The sequence below is a fragment of the Podarcis raffonei genome, chromosome 4, assembly GCF_027172205.1.
Source record: "Podarcis raffonei isolate rPodRaf1 chromosome 4, rPodRaf1.pri, whole genome shotgun sequence".
NCBI lineage: Eukaryota > Metazoa > Chordata > Lepidosauria > Squamata > Lacertidae > Podarcis > Podarcis raffonei.
In genome coordinates this window covers 1,798,869-1,820,001 of record NC_070605.1, presented here as the reverse complement: position 1 = coordinate 1,820,001, position 21,133 = coordinate 1,798,869, and the positions used below count along the sequence as shown (strand labels likewise).

The 21,133-nt window shown below is 50.5% G+C and overlaps 5 protein-coding genes across 17 annotated transcripts in view; 4 read left to right on the top strand and 1 right to left on the bottom strand.

Moving 5' to 3' along the window:
• LOC128412017 (zinc finger protein 420-like) overlaps positions 1 to 21,133 on the bottom strand; it is a 983,187-nt gene that overhangs the window by 158,493 nt on the left and 803,561 nt on the right. The window lies entirely within an intron of this gene.
• Positions 1,836 to 6,104, top strand: LOC128412112 (olfactory receptor 52B2-like). Its single transcript, XM_053384969.1, has 2 exons — positions 1,836 to 1,914; positions 4,706 to 6,104. The coding sequence occupies exon 2, from the start codon at positions 4,750 to 4,752 to the stop codon at positions 5,704 to 5,706; it is 957 nt and encodes a 318-aa protein (XP_053240944.1). The 5' UTR covers positions 1,836 to 1,914; positions 4,706 to 4,749; the 3' UTR covers positions 5,707 to 6,104.
• LOC128412067 (ubiquilin-1-like) lies at positions 9,191 to 10,989 on the top strand. Its single transcript, XM_053384915.1, has one exon. The coding sequence runs from the start codon at positions 9,360 to 9,362 to the stop codon at positions 10,866 to 10,868; it is 1,509 nt and encodes a 502-aa protein (XP_053240890.1). The 5' UTR covers positions 9,191 to 9,359; the 3' UTR covers positions 10,869 to 10,989.
• LOC128412271 (olfactory receptor 52B2-like) lies at positions 14,479 to 15,435 on the top strand. Its single transcript, XM_053385180.1, has one exon. The coding sequence runs from the start codon at positions 14,479 to 14,481 to the stop codon at positions 15,433 to 15,435; it is 957 nt and encodes a 318-aa protein (XP_053241155.1).
• LOC128412074 (ubiquilin-1-like) lies at positions 19,011 to 20,835 on the top strand. The gene has a single exon (XM_053384924.1). It carries the CDS (start codon positions 19,173 to 19,175, stop codon positions 20,565 to 20,567), a length of 1,395 nt encoding a protein of 464 aa, XP_053240899.1. The 5' UTR covers positions 19,011 to 19,172; the 3' UTR covers positions 20,568 to 20,835.

Sequence of the window (21,133 nt, the reverse complement as noted above, 5' to 3'; positions counted from 1 at the left end):
GGTTGTTTTCTGCTGCTCCAGAGAAGCGGACACGGAGCAATGGATCCAAACTACAAGAAAGAAGATTCCACCTAAACATGAGGAAGAACTTCCTGACAGTAAGAGCTGTTTGACAGTGGAATTTGCTGCCAAGGAGCGTGGTGGAGTCTCCTTCTTTGGAGGTCTTTAAGCAGAGGCTTGACAACCATATGCCAGGAGTGCTCTGATGGTGTTTCCTGCTTGGCAGGGGGTTGGACTCGATGGCCCTTGTGGTCTCTTCCAACTCTATGATTCTATGATTCTAACCCACTGGTTTCATCTTATTATTGCAGCTATTTCATTACTAATTGTTTCTCTGAAGGAGTCAGATTATAATGGGTCAAAAATTATGATGCTGATAAGACGCTTTCATAAAGGCCAGACCATATCATATGCTGAAGGTGCATCTGTGTGCTTCATTAGTCGTTTGTACAATAAAATCATGCCCAATAGCATGAAAATGGTCGTGATCCTTTTGTCCTCTTGTCCCCTTGGTCTTATGAGATCATTTTTCTAATAGCTCTGTTCGCCACACTGCATATCCTATGCCATGGGTAGGCAAACTAAGGCCCGGGGGCCAGATCCAGCCCAATCACCTTCTAAATCTGGCCCGGAGATAGTCTGGGAACCAGCGTGTTTTTACATGAGTAGAATGTGTGCTTTTATTTAAAACGCATCTCTGGGTTATTTGTGGGGCATAGGAGTTCATTCCTTCCTCCTCCCCCAAAATATAGTCTGCCCCCCCACAAGGTCTGAGGGACAGTGGACCAGCCCCCTGCTGAAAAGGTTGGCTGACCTACGCTCAGAATGGTGTCTGTTCTGCAGACACAGGTGGCACTCAAGAGAAGCTCCCTGGGCAATGATGAAGGGGCACCTCCCAGATAATTCAGGAACTGCAGGGACTCAGCACCCCTCAAAGGCAGTGCATGACCCTGCCATCACCCTGTGCCAATAACTCTCCCTGCTCTCTCTCTCTCTCTCTCTCTCTCTCTCTCTCTCTCTCTCTCTCCGACCTCTGCTCTTCTTCACAACCACATTTCAAAATTCATGGAGGTGGAAAGGGCTATTGATAGTTGGAGGCAGCGGTGCTTCTGAACGGCAGTTGCTGGAAAACACAGGTAGGGAGAGAGCTCTTGAATCCTGCCTGAGCGCTTCCCACTGGGGGCAACTTGTTGGTTACTGCCTGTGCAATTTTCCCAGAAAAAGAGCTGCCGGAACTCACCATGAACTTCTCCCTTGTTCTCTTATAATGGCAATGGCACCCACTTGAGAGGGGCCTGAACTGAGTTCCAGTGGGGGGACAACCCTGGTTACTTTGAGAACAGGGCACTGGAACTAGATGAACCTAGGTTCCTCCTAGGTTCTTATGTAGGTATCCTGCCTGGACGTCCCCTTTCCCAGTTGCTAAGCAGGCTGCGCCTCTTTCGCCAGTCCTTGGCAGCAGGTAGCAGATGGTTCTCCTCTCTCCCTCCACCGCAAAGGGCTCTGCTGGCAGTCTTAGGGAGAAGGGGCTGGCACGGACAGGGAAAGACAAGGGTGGGGGTGGGCGGGCAGAGGTTTCCATGGCAATGCAGAGGACTCCCATCCCTTGGCATGCAAATGCCAAAGGAGCAGGCAGGAAGGAAAGAGCTCAGACAGGTCCTGTTAATCTTTAATTCGAAGCCTGGATGCCCCTCTGCAGCTGGGAGCTCCCCATAGCACGCCCCCCCCTTGCTGGAATTCCCAGTCCGGAAGCATTGAGACCAGTGCCACTTCCTTCCCCAGCGGTGGTGGGGCTTTTCTGCCTGTTCTCTTCCTAGCAAAGGCATTTCCTCACCTCCTGCTGCTCAAGGCGAGCCACCTGGCCTTCACCCACGAAGGAGAGTCTCTGAGAACTCAAGAGCAGCCGTTCTGAAAGTAAGTCCTGCTTGTTGCTTTGCTTTCATGCCCAGAAAACTCAAGGTGCTTAAACAGCTGCCCCTCGGGCTTGTTCTATCCTCACCACAACCCCACAAGTTATGTACGGGAAGGGATGTGGCTCAGTTTTTCTGTCAGGCATGGTGGAGGTCCCAGGACGCTGGCAGAGCTCTCATATTTCCTTCCCAGAGCCCAGTGCCTTGCATACTGGTTTGGGAAAGGCACCAAATGTTGTTGAGGGCCACAGAAAGGCCTTGAGGGCTACCTGTGACCCTTGGGCTGTGTGCTGGACTCCCCTGAGCTAGATGGACCAAGAGGCTGGCTCCGTATCAGTCAGCTTCCTACATTCCTATGTTTGGTGGAGACAGGATGACTGGCCCGAGATGGGGAGCAGACAGTGCTTGGCTCTGAGAGACAGGGACCTGGGACACCAGGGTTCAGATCCCCACTTGGCCGTGAAGGTCACCCACTGAGCAATGACAGTGCAGAGGCATTGAGATCCTTCCCATCGTGGCTCTGCTGCCAACTGATGAGGAGACTCAGGGCAGGAATGAACTTCTGTGAGACCGTTCTGTGCGTGGCCCTGGGAATGGAATGCAGGACCATGAAAACATCATTGTTTGTCATGTGCTATCATGGGATTTTTCCTGAGCTATGGGGAGACCTATTCAAAGCCACCTTCTGGCACTGGGTAGAGTGAAGGACTGGACTCAAGTCTTGCTGAATTCACCGAGAAAGCAGAGTTTGCCTTACTTGTATGAGAACCTCAGAGGTGTCTGGCAGCTGAAACAGGCCAAAGAGATCCAGTTAGATGCCGCACAGAGAAGCAGGCCAAGACAACAACATGGGCCCCCCAGGGAGGCTTATAATGCTCCTAGGATTTAATCTTTGTGTCTCTCGGCGACTGGGGGTAAGAGGGCAGGGAGTGCAGAACTTGTTCCTTTGCCCTGTTTCCAGGACACGTCTAGAACAGCCTGGGGCACCCAAATAATTATTTCGTTAATCATTTTTAAAAGCTGTGCAGGGAACTGAACACCTAAATGCGTCTTGTGTTTCTAATTTCTGGACATCCCTCCCTCCTTCCTCCCTCCCTCCTTCCCTTCCAAAAGGCTTGCCCAAAGGCTGCCTCTGCCTCCTGCTGTAACAACAGATGGGTCTGTGTCTATCACTGGGGCCAGAAGCAGCAGATGGGGAAGTGCCAAGCCCCAAGAGAGCCCAGAGGTGTGACAAGGTCAAAGGCGAGACCAACGCTGGCAGCTATCAAACAAACCCTTGTTGTAGCTCTGGACAATCAGGATCAGGGAGCTCTTCATACTGGCTTTCTACAGATGTACCAATTTAGCTTGCTGAAAGAGAGTAACAGAGTACTCTCTGAAAGAGAGTAACAGAATCATAGAATTGTAGGGTTGAAAGGGACAGCAGGGGTCATTTAGTCCAACCCCCTGCAATGAGGGTGACCATCCAACCTCTGCTTTGTTGTTGTTGTTTAGTGGTTTAGCCGTGTCCGACTCTTCGTGACCCCATGGACCAGAGCATGCCAGGCACTTCTGTCTTCCACTGCCTCCCGCAGTTTGGTCAGACTCATGCTGGTAGCTTTGGGAACACTGTCCCACCATCTCGTCCTCTGTCGTCCCCTTCTCCTTGTGCCCTCCATCTTTCCCAACATCAGGGTCTTTTCCAGGGACTCTTCTCTTCTCCTGAGGTGGCCAAAATATTGGAGCCTCAGCTTCAGGATCTGTCCTTCCAGTGAGCACTCAGAGCTGATTTCCTTCAGAATGGATCGGTCTGATCTTCTTGCAGTCCATGGGACTCTCAAGAGTCTCCTCCAGCACCAGAATTCAAAAGCATCAATTCTTCAGCGATCAGCCTTCTTTATGGTCCAGCTCTCACTTCCATACATCAGTACTGGGAAAACCAGAGCTTTAAGTATACGGACCTTAAAAGCCACCAAAGAATGAGAGTCTAAACCTCCCAAGGGAGCCCGTTCCATTGCCAGAATCTCCTTCCTTTTCATTTAGATTCATTAGTTTGGGTCCTGCCCTCCAAAACAGCAAAAAGCCAAGCTTGCTCCATCTTCCATGTGATAGCCCTTCAGATATTTGAAGATAGCTTTCTCATCACCTCTCAGTCTCCTTTTTCCCCAGGCTAAACATCCCCAACTCCCTGAACCGTTCCTCATAAGGCTTGGTCTCCAGACCTGGATCATCTTGGTTGCCCTCCTCTGCACAGCTTGAAAATATCCTTCTGAAACTGGGGTGCCCAGAACTGGACACCAGAGTCCAGGTGGGGCCTCACCAAGGCAGAATACAGGGGTGCTGTTACCTTTTTTTTTACCAAATAATTTTTATTAGTTTTCCAATTTTGTTAAGAAATTCACAACAAATTAATTCAAATTCAACACAGATTTAAAGATTTGCATTACACACACACACACACACACACCCTTCAAAGTGCTACTTCTCCTTCACACACACACACACAACCCCCCCCTCAAAGTGCTACTTCTCCTTCCCTCTGTTCCTGCTTACAGTCCAGTGGTGCTATTACTTCCATGATCATAGAATCATAGAATCATAGAATGATAGAGTTGGAAGAGACCACAAGGGCCATCGAGTCCAACCCCCTGCCAAGCAGGAAACACCATCAGAGCACTCCTGACATATGGTTGTCAAGCCTCTGCTTAAAGACCTCCAAAGAAGGAGACTCCACCACACTCCTTGGCAGCAAATTCCACTGATGTGGTCCTGCGGGCTATTGATTTTGTAATCTTTCTCTCTTTCTCTCTCCCTAGGAGCAGGAGACACCAGCGGAGAAGACCTTTCACCTCCCATCATCATGGCTGCTCTCAATGACAGCAGCTTTGACCCCGTCACGTTTGTCCTGACTGGCATCCCTGGCATGGAGGAATCCCACGTGTGGATTTCTGTCCCCTTCTGCCTCATGTACGTCGTGGCCCTCCTGGGGAACTCCTTCCTCCTCTTCCTCATTGCCACGGACCACAGCCTTCGCCAGCCCATGTGCCTCTTCCTGGCCATGCTCTCTGTGTCGGACCTCCTGCTGTCCACGGTCACTGTGCCCGAGATGCTGGCCATCTTCTGGTTTGGCTCCAGGAAGATCTCCTTCGATGCCTGCATTGCCCAGATGTTCTTCACCCACTTCAGCTTCATCGCAGAGTCCACCATCCTGCTGGCCATGGCCTTTGACCGCTACGTCGCCATCTGCGACCCACTGCGCTACATGGCCATCCTGACCCCATCGGTGATTGGGAAGGTGGCCCTGGCGGCCGTGGTCAGGGGGCTGTGCATCATGTCCCCACCCATCTTCCTCCTCAAGAGGCTGCCCTACTGCGGCCACAGCACCATGCAGCACACCTACTGCGAACACATGGGCATTGCCCGCCTGGCCTGCGGAGACATCACCATCAACATCTGGTACGGCTTCACAACAACCCTCCTGTCCTCAGGAGTGGACGTGGTGCTCATTGCCTTGTCGTACGGCTTGATCCTCAAGGCCGTCTTCCAGCTTTCCTCCAAGGAGGCCCGCCTCAAGGCTCTCCGCACCTGCGGCTCCCACATCTGCATCATCCTGATGTTCTACATGCCTGCCTTCTTCTCCTTCCTCTCCCACCGCTTTGGCCACAACATCCCCAGCTGCATCCACATCCTGCTGGCCAACCTCTATGTCATCGTGCCCCCCATGCTCAACCCCATCGTCTATGGGGTGAGAACGAGGCAAATACGGGAGCGAGTCTCCCACGTGTTCTCGCGGACAGGGAGGTGGAGGTGCTGCTAGAAGGCAGCGCTTCGTGCATCAGCCCCCCGAACCTTTGCGGAAGGTTGCCTGAGATATGGAGACCCTCCTTCATGAGAGAAGGAAGGTGGGCTGCTGAGAAATTGGGTGAGCAGGAAGCTATGGTGCAATTCTTACCCGGCTCTCTGCTCTCAGTTTCATAGAGCTGGGGAAAGTTCAGAAAAGGGCAACCGAAATGATCAAGGGGTGAAATGGCTCCCCAACAAGGAAATGTAGCAACTTTTGTGAATATTTAGTTTACGAAAACGAAGAGGTGCCATGATAAAATTGTATTTGGCATGGAGAAAATGGGTAGAGAAACGTTTTTCTCCCTCTCACCTAACACGATGGAGATCTAATAAAGCTGAATGCTGGAAGATTCATGGCAGATAAAAGAAATGACTTTTTCCACACAAACTGTGGAACTCACGCCCACCAGATGATGACCACCAACCTATAATAGGATTAAACAAATTCACAGAGGAGATCGTCAACGGCTCTGCCCTGCTTGCACAATCAGAGGCACCTATGCTTCTGAATACTGGTTGCTAGAAACCACAGGTGCTCTGTGCTCAGATTCTGCTTGATGGCTTCTTGTTAGGACATGTGGTCAGCCACTGTGACACAGAATGTGACACAGCCCTAAGCGGTGATACTGAAAGTCCATTGGAATCGGGAAGTGTCGTTGTTAAGTGGTAGAGCACCTGCTTGGAATGTAGAAAACGTAAGGAACGGCGGGGGGGGGGAGGGGGAGTCACAGGGTTAAGAGAATCCCGTTTTATGGATTTGACATTGTTTTTGTGCACAATTTTCTTTGTGGTTGTTATTGTATTGGTTATTGTGTGTTTTTGTTTTGTTTTTGTTATTTTTGTTGAAAATTTAATAAAAATATTATATATATATATATATATATATATATATATATATATATATATGGTGTGTGTGTGTGTGTGTGTGTGTGTGTGTGTGTGTGTGTATATATATATATATATATATATATATATATATATATATGGTCCCAATTTCAGTTCCCAAGGGCACCTCCAGGCTGAAACCCATGACAGCCACTTCCAGTTGGTGCAGCAGAACGAACAACCCTAAGCTGTGTGGAACAATGGTTTGACTCAAGAGAAGGTAAAGGTAAAGGGACCCCTGACCATTAGGTCCAGTTGCGGACAACTCTGGGGTTGTGGCGCTCATCTCACTTTACTGGCCGAGGGAGCCAGCATTTGTTTGCAGACAGCTTCTGAGTCATGTGGTCAGCATGACTAAAACACTCCTGGCGATCCAGAGCAGTGCAAGGAAATACCATTTACCTTCCCGCCATTTACCTATTTATCTACTTGCACTTTGATGTGCTTTCGAACTGCTAGGTTGGCAGGAGCTGGGACTGAACAATGGGAGCTCACCCCGTCGTGGGGATTCAAACCGCCGACCTTCTGATCAGCAAGCCCTAGGCCATGGGTAGGCAAACTAAGGCCCAGGGGTCGGATCTGGCCCAATTGCCTTCTAAATCTGGATTGCTGACGGCCTGGAAATCAGCATGTTTTTACATGAGTAGATTGTGTGCTTTTATTTAAAACCTATCTATGGGCTATTTGTGGGGCATAGGAATTCGTTCATCCCCCCCAAAAAAAATATAGTCTGGCTCCCCACAAGGTCTGAGGGACAGTGGAATCACCCCCTGCTGAAAAAGTTTGCTGACCCCTGCCCTAGGCTCTGTGGTTTAACCCACAGCAACACCTGCGTGGCAACTCAAGAGAAGGCAGCTTCTAATGTCGAATCGGTAGCCGGGTGATTTTCTGGACGGACCCACACTCTACATTCAAAGCACATTCAGCGCACATTGAAAGCACATGACTCCCCCCAAATGATCCCAGGAAGTGTTGCTTGTGAAGGGTGCTTTGCAAAAGGGAAACTTCAGGAGCTCCGGTTGTAACAGTTGAGTATGTCTATTGCTAACTCTGAAAAGGGCCCTGACAGTGCATTCAACAGCAGCAGGTCGGCTTGGGTTTTAGTTTCAGGATGTTCTTCACAATTCTGTCATTTTGGATGTGGTGGGAACCTTTGGGGAATGCGCGGGGGGAATTCTGGACTGGAGTCAAATGGATGGATGGGCCCTTCAGCTTATGCTAAAGTGTGGGCTACATGAAAATATAACCAATAAGATGCAACACACCCATGCTCTTTTATTTTATCTGTTTTTATTGTGTTTTATTTTATTTAGTCATTAAATTTGTATACCGTCTTTTCTTCAAAGATCACAGGACGGATCACAGCATAAAAACAGAAAATGAGAAGACAAAATACTTAATAAAACCAACGCAAACCAACAACCCTCGCCCACAAACATACGTAAAAGGCCATAGAATTTTAATGAGCCCTAGGCCTGGTTTTCTCCTGGCACCTAAAGATATGTAACAAAGGCACCAGGCGAGCCTCCCTGGGGAGAGCGTTCCACAAGTGGGGAGCCACTGCGGAAAAGGCCCTGTTCTCGTGTTGCCACCCTCTGGGCCCCTTGTGGGGGGAGCACATGAGGAAGAGCCTCAACTGATGATCATGGGGGTCCAGGTCAGTTCATATGGGGAGAGGTGGTCCTTGGGGGTATTGCAGTCCAAAGCCCTTTGCATCTCTGTCCATATGGTGTCCACATGATAAGAAAGTGAGGGAATTAGGGTTGACATTTCTGTTTCATCCCCCTTGTGTTCAGCATACCAACAGTTCCTGCAGTATTTTCTTTTCCAAATATGTAGGAATATTTGCTCAGCCTCAAAAGTACCCTGCTGTACTCAGGCTGCAGGTCATACTCCATGTCTGCATTGACGCTGCATAAAATCATAGAAATGTAGGGGTGAAAGATGCACCAAATGTCATCTAGTCCAACCTTCTGCAATGCAGGAATCACAATAATGACTGTGGCCATCCAACCTCTGCTTCAAAGCCTCCCAAGGAAGGAGAGTCCATAACCTCCCAAGGGAGTCCTTTCCACAGCTCTAACTGTTGGAAAGTTCTTCCTCAAGTTTAGTTCTTCCTCAAGTCAGAATCTCCTTTCTTGTAACTTGAATCCATTGGTTCCAGTCCTACCCTCTAGAGCAGGAGAAACAAGCTTGCTCCATCCTCCATGTGACAGCCCTTAAGATATTTTAAGATGTCTCTCATATCCCTTCTCAGCCTCCTCTCCTCCAGGCTAAACCTGTTCCCTCACAAGCCTTGGTCTCCAGACTCTCTATCATCGTGGTGGCCCTTCTCTGTGTCACCTTTTTCTCACTGTTCTTCCTTATTTTCCTTCTGTAAACTGTAGCATTGTAAGAAAAGGAATGATGTACAGAAGGAAAATAAGGAATGGTAAAACTCCAATTAAAATTATATGGGGGCGGGGAGGAATTCTGGGCTGGGTTGGGCTACAGAGTCCCTCTTGGGTCACTGGGCCAAGGGCAGTTGCATCCGGCGACCTCAGCGCTGACATCACAAATCACGGGTTCCACACCAGAAGGTTGTGTAGGGCCTCTGGGCTGGGGGAGGGAGGGGGTGTCGAGAAGAGGGACCCCACAGCTTGCGTGGTGACAGAGGAAAGAAGGCAGGACCACTTTGGAGTGCGATGAGAAGCCAAGCCTGACTTTGGTCTTTGCTTCTTGCTCTCAAATCTTGGCAGCATTATGGTCGAAAGCCAGAGAATCCCGGGGGTTGACCTCAGAGCCGCTGAGCCCCAAGTTGTTCGGATCATCGTGAAGACTCCGTGGCAAAAGGAAGAGTTTCTGGTCCACAGGGAGATGTTGGTCCGAGAATTCAAAGAACACGTCGCCAGGCACTTCTCCTCTTCTCCTGACCAAATTGTGCTGGTGTATTGCGGAAGGATCTTGAAAGACCACAAGACCCTTGGCCAGCATGGCATCCACCTAGACTACGATGCAACAGTCTACGTGGTTGTCCGGTCTCCCCGGGGGCGCCTGTCCCGACAGGCTTCCGCCAGCCCTACCAGCACTGCCCCAGATCAGAAGCCTCCTCGGGGAGACGCTTTTGCCAGCGATGGCCTGCGGGAGCTGACCGCCAGCCTGGGCCTCAACACAGCCAACTTTTCAGAGTTCCAGAGCCAGCTCATGTCCAACCCAGACATGATGGTGCAACTGCTGGAGAACCCCTTCATCCAGAGCAAGCTCTCCAGCCCTGACCTGATGAAGGAGCTGGTCACCAGTAACCCGCAGGTGCGGCAGGTGATGCAGAAAGCCCCTGAGATCAGCCACGTCTTCAGCTCCCCAGAAGGAATGAGGTTGGTGGTGGAACTGGCAAGGAACCCAGCGGTTGTGAAGGAGTTCATCAAATCGCCTCCCCAGGCCACCACTTGTCCCGGAAGTGTCCCTGGTGGAGACAACAACAGTGTCCTTCAGGGTGCATTCCCTGAGGCACAAAGAGGACTAGGGCAGAAGGCCACTCCAAAGCGGTGTGGGGCAAGCCCCTCGCCAGGATCCCTGGGGGGCCACCCACCCACCTTCGACCATGGAGAAAGGCTTGAACGGGCCCGGGAGAGGCTGCCTTCTCCCAGAACTTGGCCTCCAAAGCCTGGCGCCCAGAACCTGGCACCCAATGGCAACGATCAGAGCAACGGGGAAAGCGGCGCCTTCAGGGGAGAGACAGGACAACTCGCCTCGGCAGCGGTGAAGAACCTCCTCCACCAAATCATAAAGCATCTGATGCAGAACCTTGCATCTAGCAGCCCCTCCAGGAGCAGCCACACCCCGGAGGTGGTGGCCAAGATGGTCCGCAGGAACACCTCCGTGTCCAGGAGCCCCCGGGGGCAGGCGGCCCCGCAGGTCCCAGACCTCCTCCAGCATATTCAAAACACAGACATCCTGTTGGCCAACTGGAGCCCCAAGGAGATCCAGGGGCTCGTAGAAATCCAGCAGAGGCTGCAGGCACTTGCCACAGACGAGCCGGGAACAGAGAGGCGAGGCAGATCCGAGCGGCCCGCGCGGAGGGCGCACTCCATCACTTCCCTCTGCGACATGGTGCCCCCCGTCTCGAGGGTGGGACGCCAGGATGTCACTGCCCAGCAGATCTTGGAGACTCTGGTGGGCGCTGACTTCTTAGCTGGCGTGAAGACCGCCAGCCGCCTGCGGGGCTCGTCCGCGCAGCCGTCTTCCAAGCAGAAGCGGACGTACAAACTCTGAGGCAGAAGAGGACGGAAGCTGAGCCGAGGCTGGACTCCTGCAGCTGCTGTGCCGATGCTGGAGCTCTGCAAAGGCGTGGATTACATGGTTTGTGATTAAAAGGCTTTAAATCTTTCAAAAAGTCTCCTCTGTTGGCTCCTCTGTTGGTAGGCGTACCCTCCAAGCGCCCCGATTTCCCAGGGACAGTCATGGAATTACTACTACTACTACTACTAATTTATGTATACCCTGCCCAGCCACTGAGTTTCCCCAGCCACTCTGGGCGGCTCCCAATCGAGTGTTAAAAACAACACAGCATTAAATATTTAAAACTTCCCTGAACAGGGCTGCCTTCAGATGTCTTTTAAAGATAAGATAGCTGCTTATTTCCTTCACATCTGATGGGAGGGCGTTCCACAGGGAGGGCGCCACCACCGAGAAGGCCCTCTGCCTGGTTCCCTGTAACCTCACTTCTCACAGTGAGGGAACTGCCAGAAGGCCCTCAGAGCTGGATCTCAGTGTCTGGGTTGAACGATGGGGGTGGAGACACTCCTTCAGGTATACAGAAGCCACCCCAGCTTCTGATTGGATCCCAAAATGTCCCTATTCCCCCTGCCAGTGCTGCCACCACCCAGCTTGGGGTGAGCTGGCGTTTGCCCTGAGTGGTGGCGAGGGAGCATCCCATTGTCTCTCCGTGGCCTCTCCTCCCTTGGGCAGCTCATGGAAGCTTCTGAAGAGTGGGTGAGGATGAAGAGAGGCCACCACTGCCAAGGCCCCACCTGCATGGTGCGCCAGCTCTAGGGTGCAGGCAGAGGGCAGAGCCACCCTGGGGGTAAAGAAATGGGAAGTGGAGCACAAGGAGTCTTGACTTTTTAAAAAAAAAGTAAGAAAAGAAATGATTTGTGTGTCCGCATCTAATTTTTTTTTAATCTCTCTGTGTTTTTCTTTTTGTAAATCTACCAAAGAATAAAATTGGGATCAATGGGTTTTCTCAGGACGGTGGAGGGTGTCCTGCTTGGGGGGGGAAGGAATGCTTGCAAGCGTCCTCCAGATAGGAAATGCTTGGGGGGGGGGTCACAAAAATGGGACATCAATGAGGGTCATGGGGGGGGGGGGGCTGAGAAATGTCCCTATTTTCATCCAAGGAATGTTGGGGGACATGGTATGGCTGCAATTTGTTCTCGATTTTCTTGTTTCATCTTTTTGTAAAATGCTTTGAGGGTGGGTTTAAGAACAACAACAACAACCAAGCAGTGTATATATTTTTTTGAAATGAAATAAACCATTAAACCAACTATAAGAACTTAAAAAGCACCTGCTGGGCCAGGCCAAAGAGGGGACCATCTAGCCCAGCAGCCTTTTCTTGGCGGCCAAAAAACCCCCGGGGACGAAAGTGCTTCAGCTCCTTGGAGCTGAGAATCCCTGTGGCTTCAAGGATGCTCTGGAGATCGAGGTGGACACTTTGAGACAAAGGATGGAGATGGAGAAGGAAAGACAGCGAATTGACGTGATAGCCATCTTCAAATACAGTGGTACCTTCGGTTAAGAACTTAATTCTTTCTGGAGGTCCGTTCTTAACCTGAAACTGTTCTTAGCCTGAGGTACCACTTTAGCTAATGGGGCCTCCCGCTGCTGCCATGCGATTTCTGTTCTCATCCTGAAGCAAAGTTCTTAACCTGAGGTACTATTTCTGGGTTAGCGGAGTCTGTAACCTGAAGCGTATGTAACCTGAAGCATCTGCAACCTGAGGTACCACTGCAGGCTGAAGGGCTTCCACATGGCAGGTGGAGAAAGCTTGAACCGATGGATTCAAATTACAACAAAGAAGGTTCTGAAGATACATCAGGAAGAACTTTCTGACGGTAAGAGCTGTTCAACAGTGGGACAGTCTCCCTTGGGAGGTGGTGGGCTCTCCTTCCTTGGAGGTTTTCAAGCAGAGGTTGGGTGGCCGTCTGTCAGGGATGCCTTCATTGGGATTCCGCATTGCAGGGGGTTGGACTTGATGACTAGGTGTCCCTCCCAACTCTACAAGTTGAGTCTCTGATTCTCTGCAAACGGGTTCAAATCCACGGCTATCTGTGAAGCCCACTGAGTCCGGGGTGGGATTCTTGGGCCACAGAGTTTGCATGTAGGGAAACATGCCCACTGAGGATGTCTGGGGAAATCCCAGACTCTCCTGAACCCAAGGCGCAGGTGGGCATGGGACCTGACTACAATGCAAGTACTTTACTGTGCAACAAAAGAAAAGATCATTTAGCCTCCCAGAGCAAACTAAGCATTATGCTCTCCTTGCCTTTTGAAAATTCCCCCTGACCCTGAGAAAAGTGGGTCCCAGGAGGTCCCTTCTCCTCCACCAGCACCTGCACCCAAGGAGACACGAGGCAGCCCAAGTCCCTCAGCTCCTTGGACCCAGCCTCCTTCAAATGCCTGTCTCTTCTGCTGCCGGGGGACCCAAATCCCATCTCTGAGCTTCTCTGCTTGCTGGGGCTAAAGGCAGGTGAGAACTTTGCACAGAGCCGTTTCTTGCTGCTGCCTTCCAAGGAGGAGCTGGGCAAAATATCCGGGGCAGGTGTGGTTCAAATCTGTTGGACGGGGGTGCTGAAGGGGTTAGGAGGAGCAGCTTGGACTAGGAGGGACTTATCTGGCAGGGCCCTTGACATTGCTGCCCAGTGAAATTAGAGATCCAGAAAAGGCAGGTTTTAAGGAGGACTGGAAACCATTTGCAGAATGTTTAAAAAGCTATTGTAAACATATTAAGACGCAAGTAGGATTTGAATAAGGAGCAGCAGTAAATGATGACTTTTGGAATAGTATGGTGAGGACAGGGTGCAGAATAAGTTATCATATGCAGCAATATTAGAAAATACAGGGAACCACAGAAGGGAAGTCCAATGTCAGATGGAAATTATGGGGGAATTAAAGAGGTATTAAACTTGCAACCTATTGAAAAATAACAAAGATTTTTTTAAAGAACAACAACACATTGCTTCCAGGTGGACCCTCCTCAAAGAAACACAGAAGTGTTTTTGTACGCCTTTGAGCATCTGCTGTGCCATTCCTGTTAAAGTCAGATTAACAGAAGATGAATGCCAGAGAGAGGGAAGGAAGGAGAGATTTGACAGCCTAATGAGTTCTCTAGACAACGTGTGCATTATTTATTTATTATTTGTTAGCACACACAAAGCTTCCTTGTTCAGGGTGGGCGGGAGAGGAGACCTCCCAGACAGACCTGCTATGCGGCTGCAGGGTTTCCACATTCTGGCTTAACTCTGCGTTGACTCTGCTGTCTTCGTAAATGCAGGAAGCACAATACAAAAGAATACCCAACTTTGTTTAAAAAATCTCCTATGAAAGAGAGCCCACCGAGGGCATCTGTCGAACAGCTCTTGGCCTCAGAAAATTATTTCTAATGCTTATCAGAATCTCCTTTCTTGTGGTTTGAATCCATCAGTTTGGGTCCTCCCCTTTGGAGCAGCAGAAGACATGCTTGCCTCATGTTCCTCAGGATTTGTTCCGGATCCCAGTAGATTTTCTTCCCTGTGAACTGTCTTCCATCCAGCGCCTGCTGGAGAGGGAAGGGATTCCTGATTACATCCACCACTGCTATCAGGAAGCCCTTCCAAGGCCTCAGATGCTGCCAGCCAACCACAGCTCCTTGCCCCCCACCACCTACATCTTGACTGGCATCCCAGGAATGGAGGCCTTTCACATCTGGATCTCCATCCCCTTCTGCCTGATGTACATTGTGGCTCTGGTGGGGAATAGCACTCTGTTGTTCATCATCTTCACAGAGCGCAGCCTCCACCAGCCCATGTACTTCTTCCTCTCCATGCTGGCTGTCACTGACTTGCTTCTGTCCACCTCCACCGCTCCCAAAATGCTGGCCATCTTCTGGTTCAAGGCCGGGGAGATCTCCTTCGAAGGTTGCCTAGCCCAAATGTTCTTCATCCACAGCATCTTCATCGCCGAGTCGGCCATCCTCATGGCCATGGCCTTCGACCGCTACATCGCCATCTGCGACCCGCTGCGCTACACCACCTTGCTGACCAATTCAGTCATCCGGAGAATTGGGCTGGCTGCCATGGTCCGAAGCTTCTGCGTGATTTTCCCGGTCATCTTCCTCGTCAAGCGCTTGACGTTCTGCCAACGCAACATCCTTCCCCACACGTACTGCGAGCACATGGGCATCGCCCGGCTGGCTTGCTCCGACATCACGGTCAACATCTGGTATGGCTTCATGGTGGCCATCTTGGCCATCGGTGTGGACACCTTGCTGATAGCAGCATCGTACGGCCTGATCCTGAGGGCTGTGTTTCGGCTCTCCTCCAAAGACGCTCGCCTGAAGGCACTCAGCACCTGTGGCTCCCACCTCTGCGTCATCCTCATGTTCTACACACCTGCATTCTTCTCCTTCTTTGCCCATCGCTTTGGCCACCACATCCCAGGCTATGTTCACATCCTACTGGCCAACTTGTATGTCCTCATCCCTCCCATGCTGAACCCCATTGTTTATGGGGTGAAGACCAAGGAGATCCTGCGGAGAGTCACCAGCTTGTTCCACCAATGTTTCAACAGACCAGTTACCTAAAAGCAGTTCCCCATTCACTGACAAGGAAAGTTGAAGGGATGGAGGGCGATCCCTAGAATGAAGGGAGCGAGGTTTCCATCTGATGTATTCATCTACATTTTTTAATATACCAAGAGTAACCATAGCAGTGCTGTGCTCAGCACCCTGAGCTAGGCTGTTGTTTTGCCAAATGCAGATGGTTCTTTTGATGAGATTCAGAAGCAATACAAACACAAGCAAGATTAAAGATTTTATTCTAAACAACAAGCATTATATACATTACCAAGGAAGCACTTTGATCTGCCACTGGGAAGCCATCAAGAAGTGGTGAAGGGACCCCAGGTGGACTCAGGTAGCATGAGCTTCTGAGAGCTATGCCCCCAAACCATTTGATTTATAGATAGCTAACTTGTTAGCCTACGTGCCTTGCCCGACTAGCTAGCGCAGATGATTCCTTAGCTACCCACCTCTCCAATGTCTCATTTCAAAGAAGGAAGGTGCCCAACACTATTACTTCCTTCCACAAACCAGGGCATTAAAAGGCTATTCTCAGCCATCAAAGAGCAGAACAAGAGACAGAGAGGGGAGGTAAAGAGAGGCAGGAAGAGACAACCATGTCAGATCACTAAACTCCTCAAAATACAAATATCTTCCAGAAAAGATTGCCCCTACCGTCGTCTTCTGCATGTGCCTTCTGCAGAATGCATCAAGAATTGTACAGATGAGCTGCTAGGTGTGTGTGTGTGTGTGTGTGTGTGTTTTGGAAGACGCCTGTGTGTGAATTTGTTTTATGTGTGTAGATCAGTGCACGCTGACCAACGCACAGTCTTCACAGTAGGGCTCTTTTCCGATGGTATGAAGTAGTCACGACAAACCAGTAGATTCCTATCTGCTGCAGCCTTCATCCGCCTTCAAAGCCGTTGTAACATACCACTTGTTATCACCCACCTGTTCTGCCTTTGAGGACTTCTTGGATCATTCTTTGTCTAGCTCCTTCTCTTTGACCTTACCACCTTGGGTGACCCTGCTAGGAGTACGAGATTCCCGATGGCTTCGCTCACAAGGGTCATAGGAACATGCAAGCCCGCTCACCACGACAAGGTGATGATCCAGCGAGTGCAGATGCCTGATGATCGTCTTCCAAAGCAGCTACTCTATTCCAAACTTAAAAGCAGAAACCGGAATGCTGGTGGTCAACAAAAGAGGTTTAAAGACTGCCTCAAGGCAAATCTAAAAAAAATGGGAAACATGGGAAACTGGGAAACATGGGCCTGTGAGCGCTCCGGTTGGAGAACAGCCTTGACCAAAGGTGCCATGGACTTTGAAGACACTCGAACTCAGAATGCAAGGGAGAAACGTGCTAAGAGGAAGGCACGCTTGGCAAACCCTCACCGGGATCAACTCCCACCCAGAAACCAATGTTCCCCCTGCGGAAGGACATGTGGATCCAGAATTGGCCTCCACAGACACTTACAGACTCATTGTTAAAACCATGTTTTAACTTGGCTACAAGGGGCCGCCAAAGAAGAAAGAAGAGGAAGATGAAGAAGAAGATGAAGATGATGAAGAAGAAGTGGTGTGTGTGTGTGTGTGTGTGTGTGTGAGAGAGAGAGAGAGAGAGAGAGATGTAACATTTATTTTGTGCCAGTAATATGATATTTGGTGCAGTGCAGTGAGGAAGGTCTTGTCCAGAGGATGGAAAGGTAAGGATTGTTTAGGATGAGGGAACTCATGGAACCATAGAATTGTAGAGTTGGAAGGGACCACAAGCATTGTCTATTCCAACCCCCTGCAATGCAGGAATCTTTTTTTTTTTTTTGGTGTTTTTTTTTAATATTTCATTTAGGATTTTCTTGTTTTACAGAAGTGTAATGCCTCGTATTTTTTCCCCCCATGTAACATTTTGACAAATCCGTTTCATTTGTTGAGGCATTAGGGGGAGAAGAAAAAAAAAGGGAAAAGAAAGGGGGTGGAGAGAGGGAAGATGGATGGGGGTGGGGTCGGGTGGCGGTGTTTCTATTATGCTTAGTGTATGTAGAGTTTGGTGTCAGCGTTGCTTGTGTTGTTCACTTGTGTTCCTTTGGTGGTGAGAGAGGTTGGGGTTGGCCTAGGGTATGATTGTTTGCTTGTGATTGGCTGTGGTGATCTTTGTTTTCGTGTGTGAGATACACAGCCCAACAAGACAATGACAATAATCCACCAACAGCATACAAATCAATATGCAGGAATCTTTTCTGCGGCTAGTCAGGCACAGGAAACGGTTTGGAAAAGGAGAGAAGTGTATTCTGTTTATCTAGCTCACTATCCCTCCGTCTTTGGAATGTTATCACCACCCATTGTCTGGGGGGGGGGGGAATCAATAGAAATGCAATATTCAAATTCTAACCATAAAACAATCCACACCAAGCGTGACCGATATAATGCTATCATAGAGCAGCATAAAATCACTATAAAGTATTCTATCATATTGGAACTGTGTGTGAAAAAATAGTAGAAATAATAATACAATGAGTCTACTCGGAAGTCAAACATATTTATTTTGTTTTGTTTCCTTCTCTTTTTTTCTTCCCCCCTTTTCTTCCCCCCTTTTCTTCTTCCTTTTCTCTTTTCTTTTTTTGTGCCTCCTTTTTTAGCCTTTCTCTTTTTGATTTGTTAAGAAAGAGATAAAGAGAAAAAAGTGTAATATGAAAACTTCAGTAAGTTAAAAGTGATGTTGTGTAATTTTTCTATTACTATTTGTATATTGTTAAAATCAGGTTAATTGTAATGAATTGATGTAACAACTACTGTGGTTTTTCCCTTTATTATTGTTGAATTCTAAATAAAGTATTCTTCTTTTTTTAAAAAAAGAAATCAGTATAAAAAGCTTTAAAATCCAAAGGGGAGAGTAAAAGAGGGCTGCTGTTTTTTAAGCTGAAATGCATGAAAAAAATGAGTTTATGAAAAGCCTAGGAGGATAAAAGCTCCCCACCAGCCCCCAAAAAGATTCCAGCACATACACCAGGAGAGCCTAACTAAGTATTTTGTGACTTGAACCGCTGGACGGTGGAACAGACCATAGCTGTCAACTTTTCCCTTTTCCTGGAAGGAATCCTATTCGGAATAAGGGAATTTCCCTTAAAAAAAGGAAAAAGTTGACAGCTATGGAACAGACTCATCCAGAAGGCGGCAGACTCTCCTTCCTTAGAGGTCTATAAGCAGAGGTTGGGATGGCCATCTGTCAGAGATTCCTTAGCTGTGATTCCTGCATTGCAGGGGGTCATAATAGAGGACCTTCGGGGATCCCTTCCAACTCTTCAGTTCTATGAAGTGGTAACTCCAGGTCCTGGCCTCGGGTGGCCTTGCCTCAGAGCAGCAGCCCTGTCCCTTCCAGAGGGACCTGAGGGCTGCAATCCCTCCTGGAGGCTCCTTCTGCCAGCTACCAAGAGTTTTGCCGGTGGCGGCGACATCATTGCTGACATCACTGGTGATGTCACAGTGACCCCCCACTCCTTGATGTGCCTGCGGTGTGGAGAGCAGCTCCTTCGCTCAGGAGGAGGGAGGGAGGGAGGGAGGGGAGAGAAGAAGGTCCAGGGAGGGGGCTGTCACGCGCGCCATCAGGCTTGACCCAGCGCCAGTGTATGGGGCAGCCAGCTGCTCTCCTAAAGGACCACAACTGCAGTGGCTGTCTTAGCTCAGTCCTCCAGGTGACTTAAGCAGCGCCATCCTTCCCCTGGCACCTTCTCTGCCTAGCGAGACGCCTCTGCCCCGCTTCTCCCATGCAAGCCCCTCTTCCTCCTCCTCTTCCTCCTCCGTGCATCATGGAAACCATGGACAAAGACCCGGAAGGGCCCCCAGAGGCCTGCCCCATCCTCGCCTCCAACCCCAACTTCATCTGCATCACGGCAAAGTCCCCCAAGAGCAGCGCCCAGTTCCTGCTCCCAGAGCTCAGCACCATCCAGCAGTTCAAGGAGGAGCTTGCCAAGCACTTCTCCTGCGACACCAGCCAGCTGGTGCTGGTCTACTTTGGGAGGATCCTGAAGGACAAGGACACGCTCCGCCAGTGCGGGATCACGGACGGGATGACTGTACACCTGGTGATCAGGACTCTCAAAAGGGACCTGGAAGACCCTCCTCAGTCTCCCTATGTTCCCGGGACTATGCCACCTGCCCTGACACCATCTGGGGGCAGCCTTCCCTCCCCGGCTTTCGGCTCAAGCTTGCGGGGCTCCTGGGGGTCCCCTGAGGCAGCCCCCTCCAGCTCCGAGTGGCAGCTGGTGCCCACCTCGGAGATGATTGTCGAGAAGGTCTGGCAGGTGATCCTGGCCAACCCAGAGATCCAGCAGCTGGCCCAGCAAGTCCCGGCCATCAGACACATACTCAACAATATGGACATCATGAGGGTGATCCTGGACAAGATGAGGGAGATTGTGGACCTGGCAAAGAACCCAGAGATGTTCCAGGACCTGAAGGCTCCAGACCAAGCCTTGATCAGCCTCCACGGCAGCATCCCTGGAGGGGACAACCCCCTGAGGCAGCTGAACAGTGAGCTACCAGAACCAGGGCTGAACGCCATCCAGGAGCTCTTTGCCTCCACCCTGGGGAGGAGCCAGGGGTCCCAGCTGGAGAGCCTGGAGCATGTGGGCTCTCTGCCCCTTTGCCACAGCTCCCACAGCACCCACAGCACCTGCAGCGAGGAGAGCACTGCCTTCAGCAACCTGGCTCCCCCTCCAGGGCAAAGCTCCTCCATGCCCAACCTGCCGCCCACGTCCGGGGCTGGGGCATTTGGCCTGGGCAGCCTCCCACCACCGGACGCCAGCGAGATCCCGAAGCTGATTGTCAACCTCTGCAACGCTTACACCAAGCGCATGATGTACTCCCTCATGCAGAGCGCCCTGCGGGCCGCAGAAGGACCTCCGGTGGCCCAACAGGAGCAGGCACAGCAGCAGGTCCTCCACTTCTCCCAGCAGATGCAGAGCCCAGAGATGGTGGCCGCCATGTCCAACCCCAAAGCCATCCAGGCCTGGGTGCAGATGGAACAAGGGCTCCAGGCACTGATGGCCGAGGCGCCCGTGCTGGTTCCCTGGTTCATGCTGCGCTTGAGAGGCTACTCCACAGGGGTGAGCCCCTGGGTCAATGGCTACCCCTGCCCGGGGTCAGCTGCTTCTGAATAAGACCACCCAACTCCTGGGCAAGCTTCAAATCTTCTCCCTCCCAAGAATAAACTTGCTGCGCCACCACAAAGTCCAGACAGACCCTTTGCCCACGGACAAGAGGAGGAGGCTTGGAGGGAAGGGGTCCCCTTCTTGCTGAACAGTTGGGGGGCCACCGGAGGCTGTTCTGACTGTGAGGGCGATGAAAAGGTCTCCTCTGGTAGGCTGGGGCTTCTGAAATGGGTTGACTTTAATGTCCACGCAATGTAATAAACAAAAGCCAACAGTCTCACTGCTCTCCTATTTTTTTATTTTATTTGGAACCATTAATCAATTAATTTGCTGCATTTGCATCCCATCTTTTTTCTCTGCAGAATTCAAGGTGGTGCACATGGTTCTCCCAGTTAAGAGTGGTGGACTCGTAATCTGGGGAACCAGGTTCGCTTCCACCTGCAGCTGCTGGGTGACCTTGGGCCAATCACACTTCTCTGAGGTATCTCAGCCTCACTCACCTCACAGAGTGTTTGTGGTGGGGGAGGAAGGGAAAGGAGATTGTGAGCCGCTTTGAGACTCCTTAAAGGTAAAGG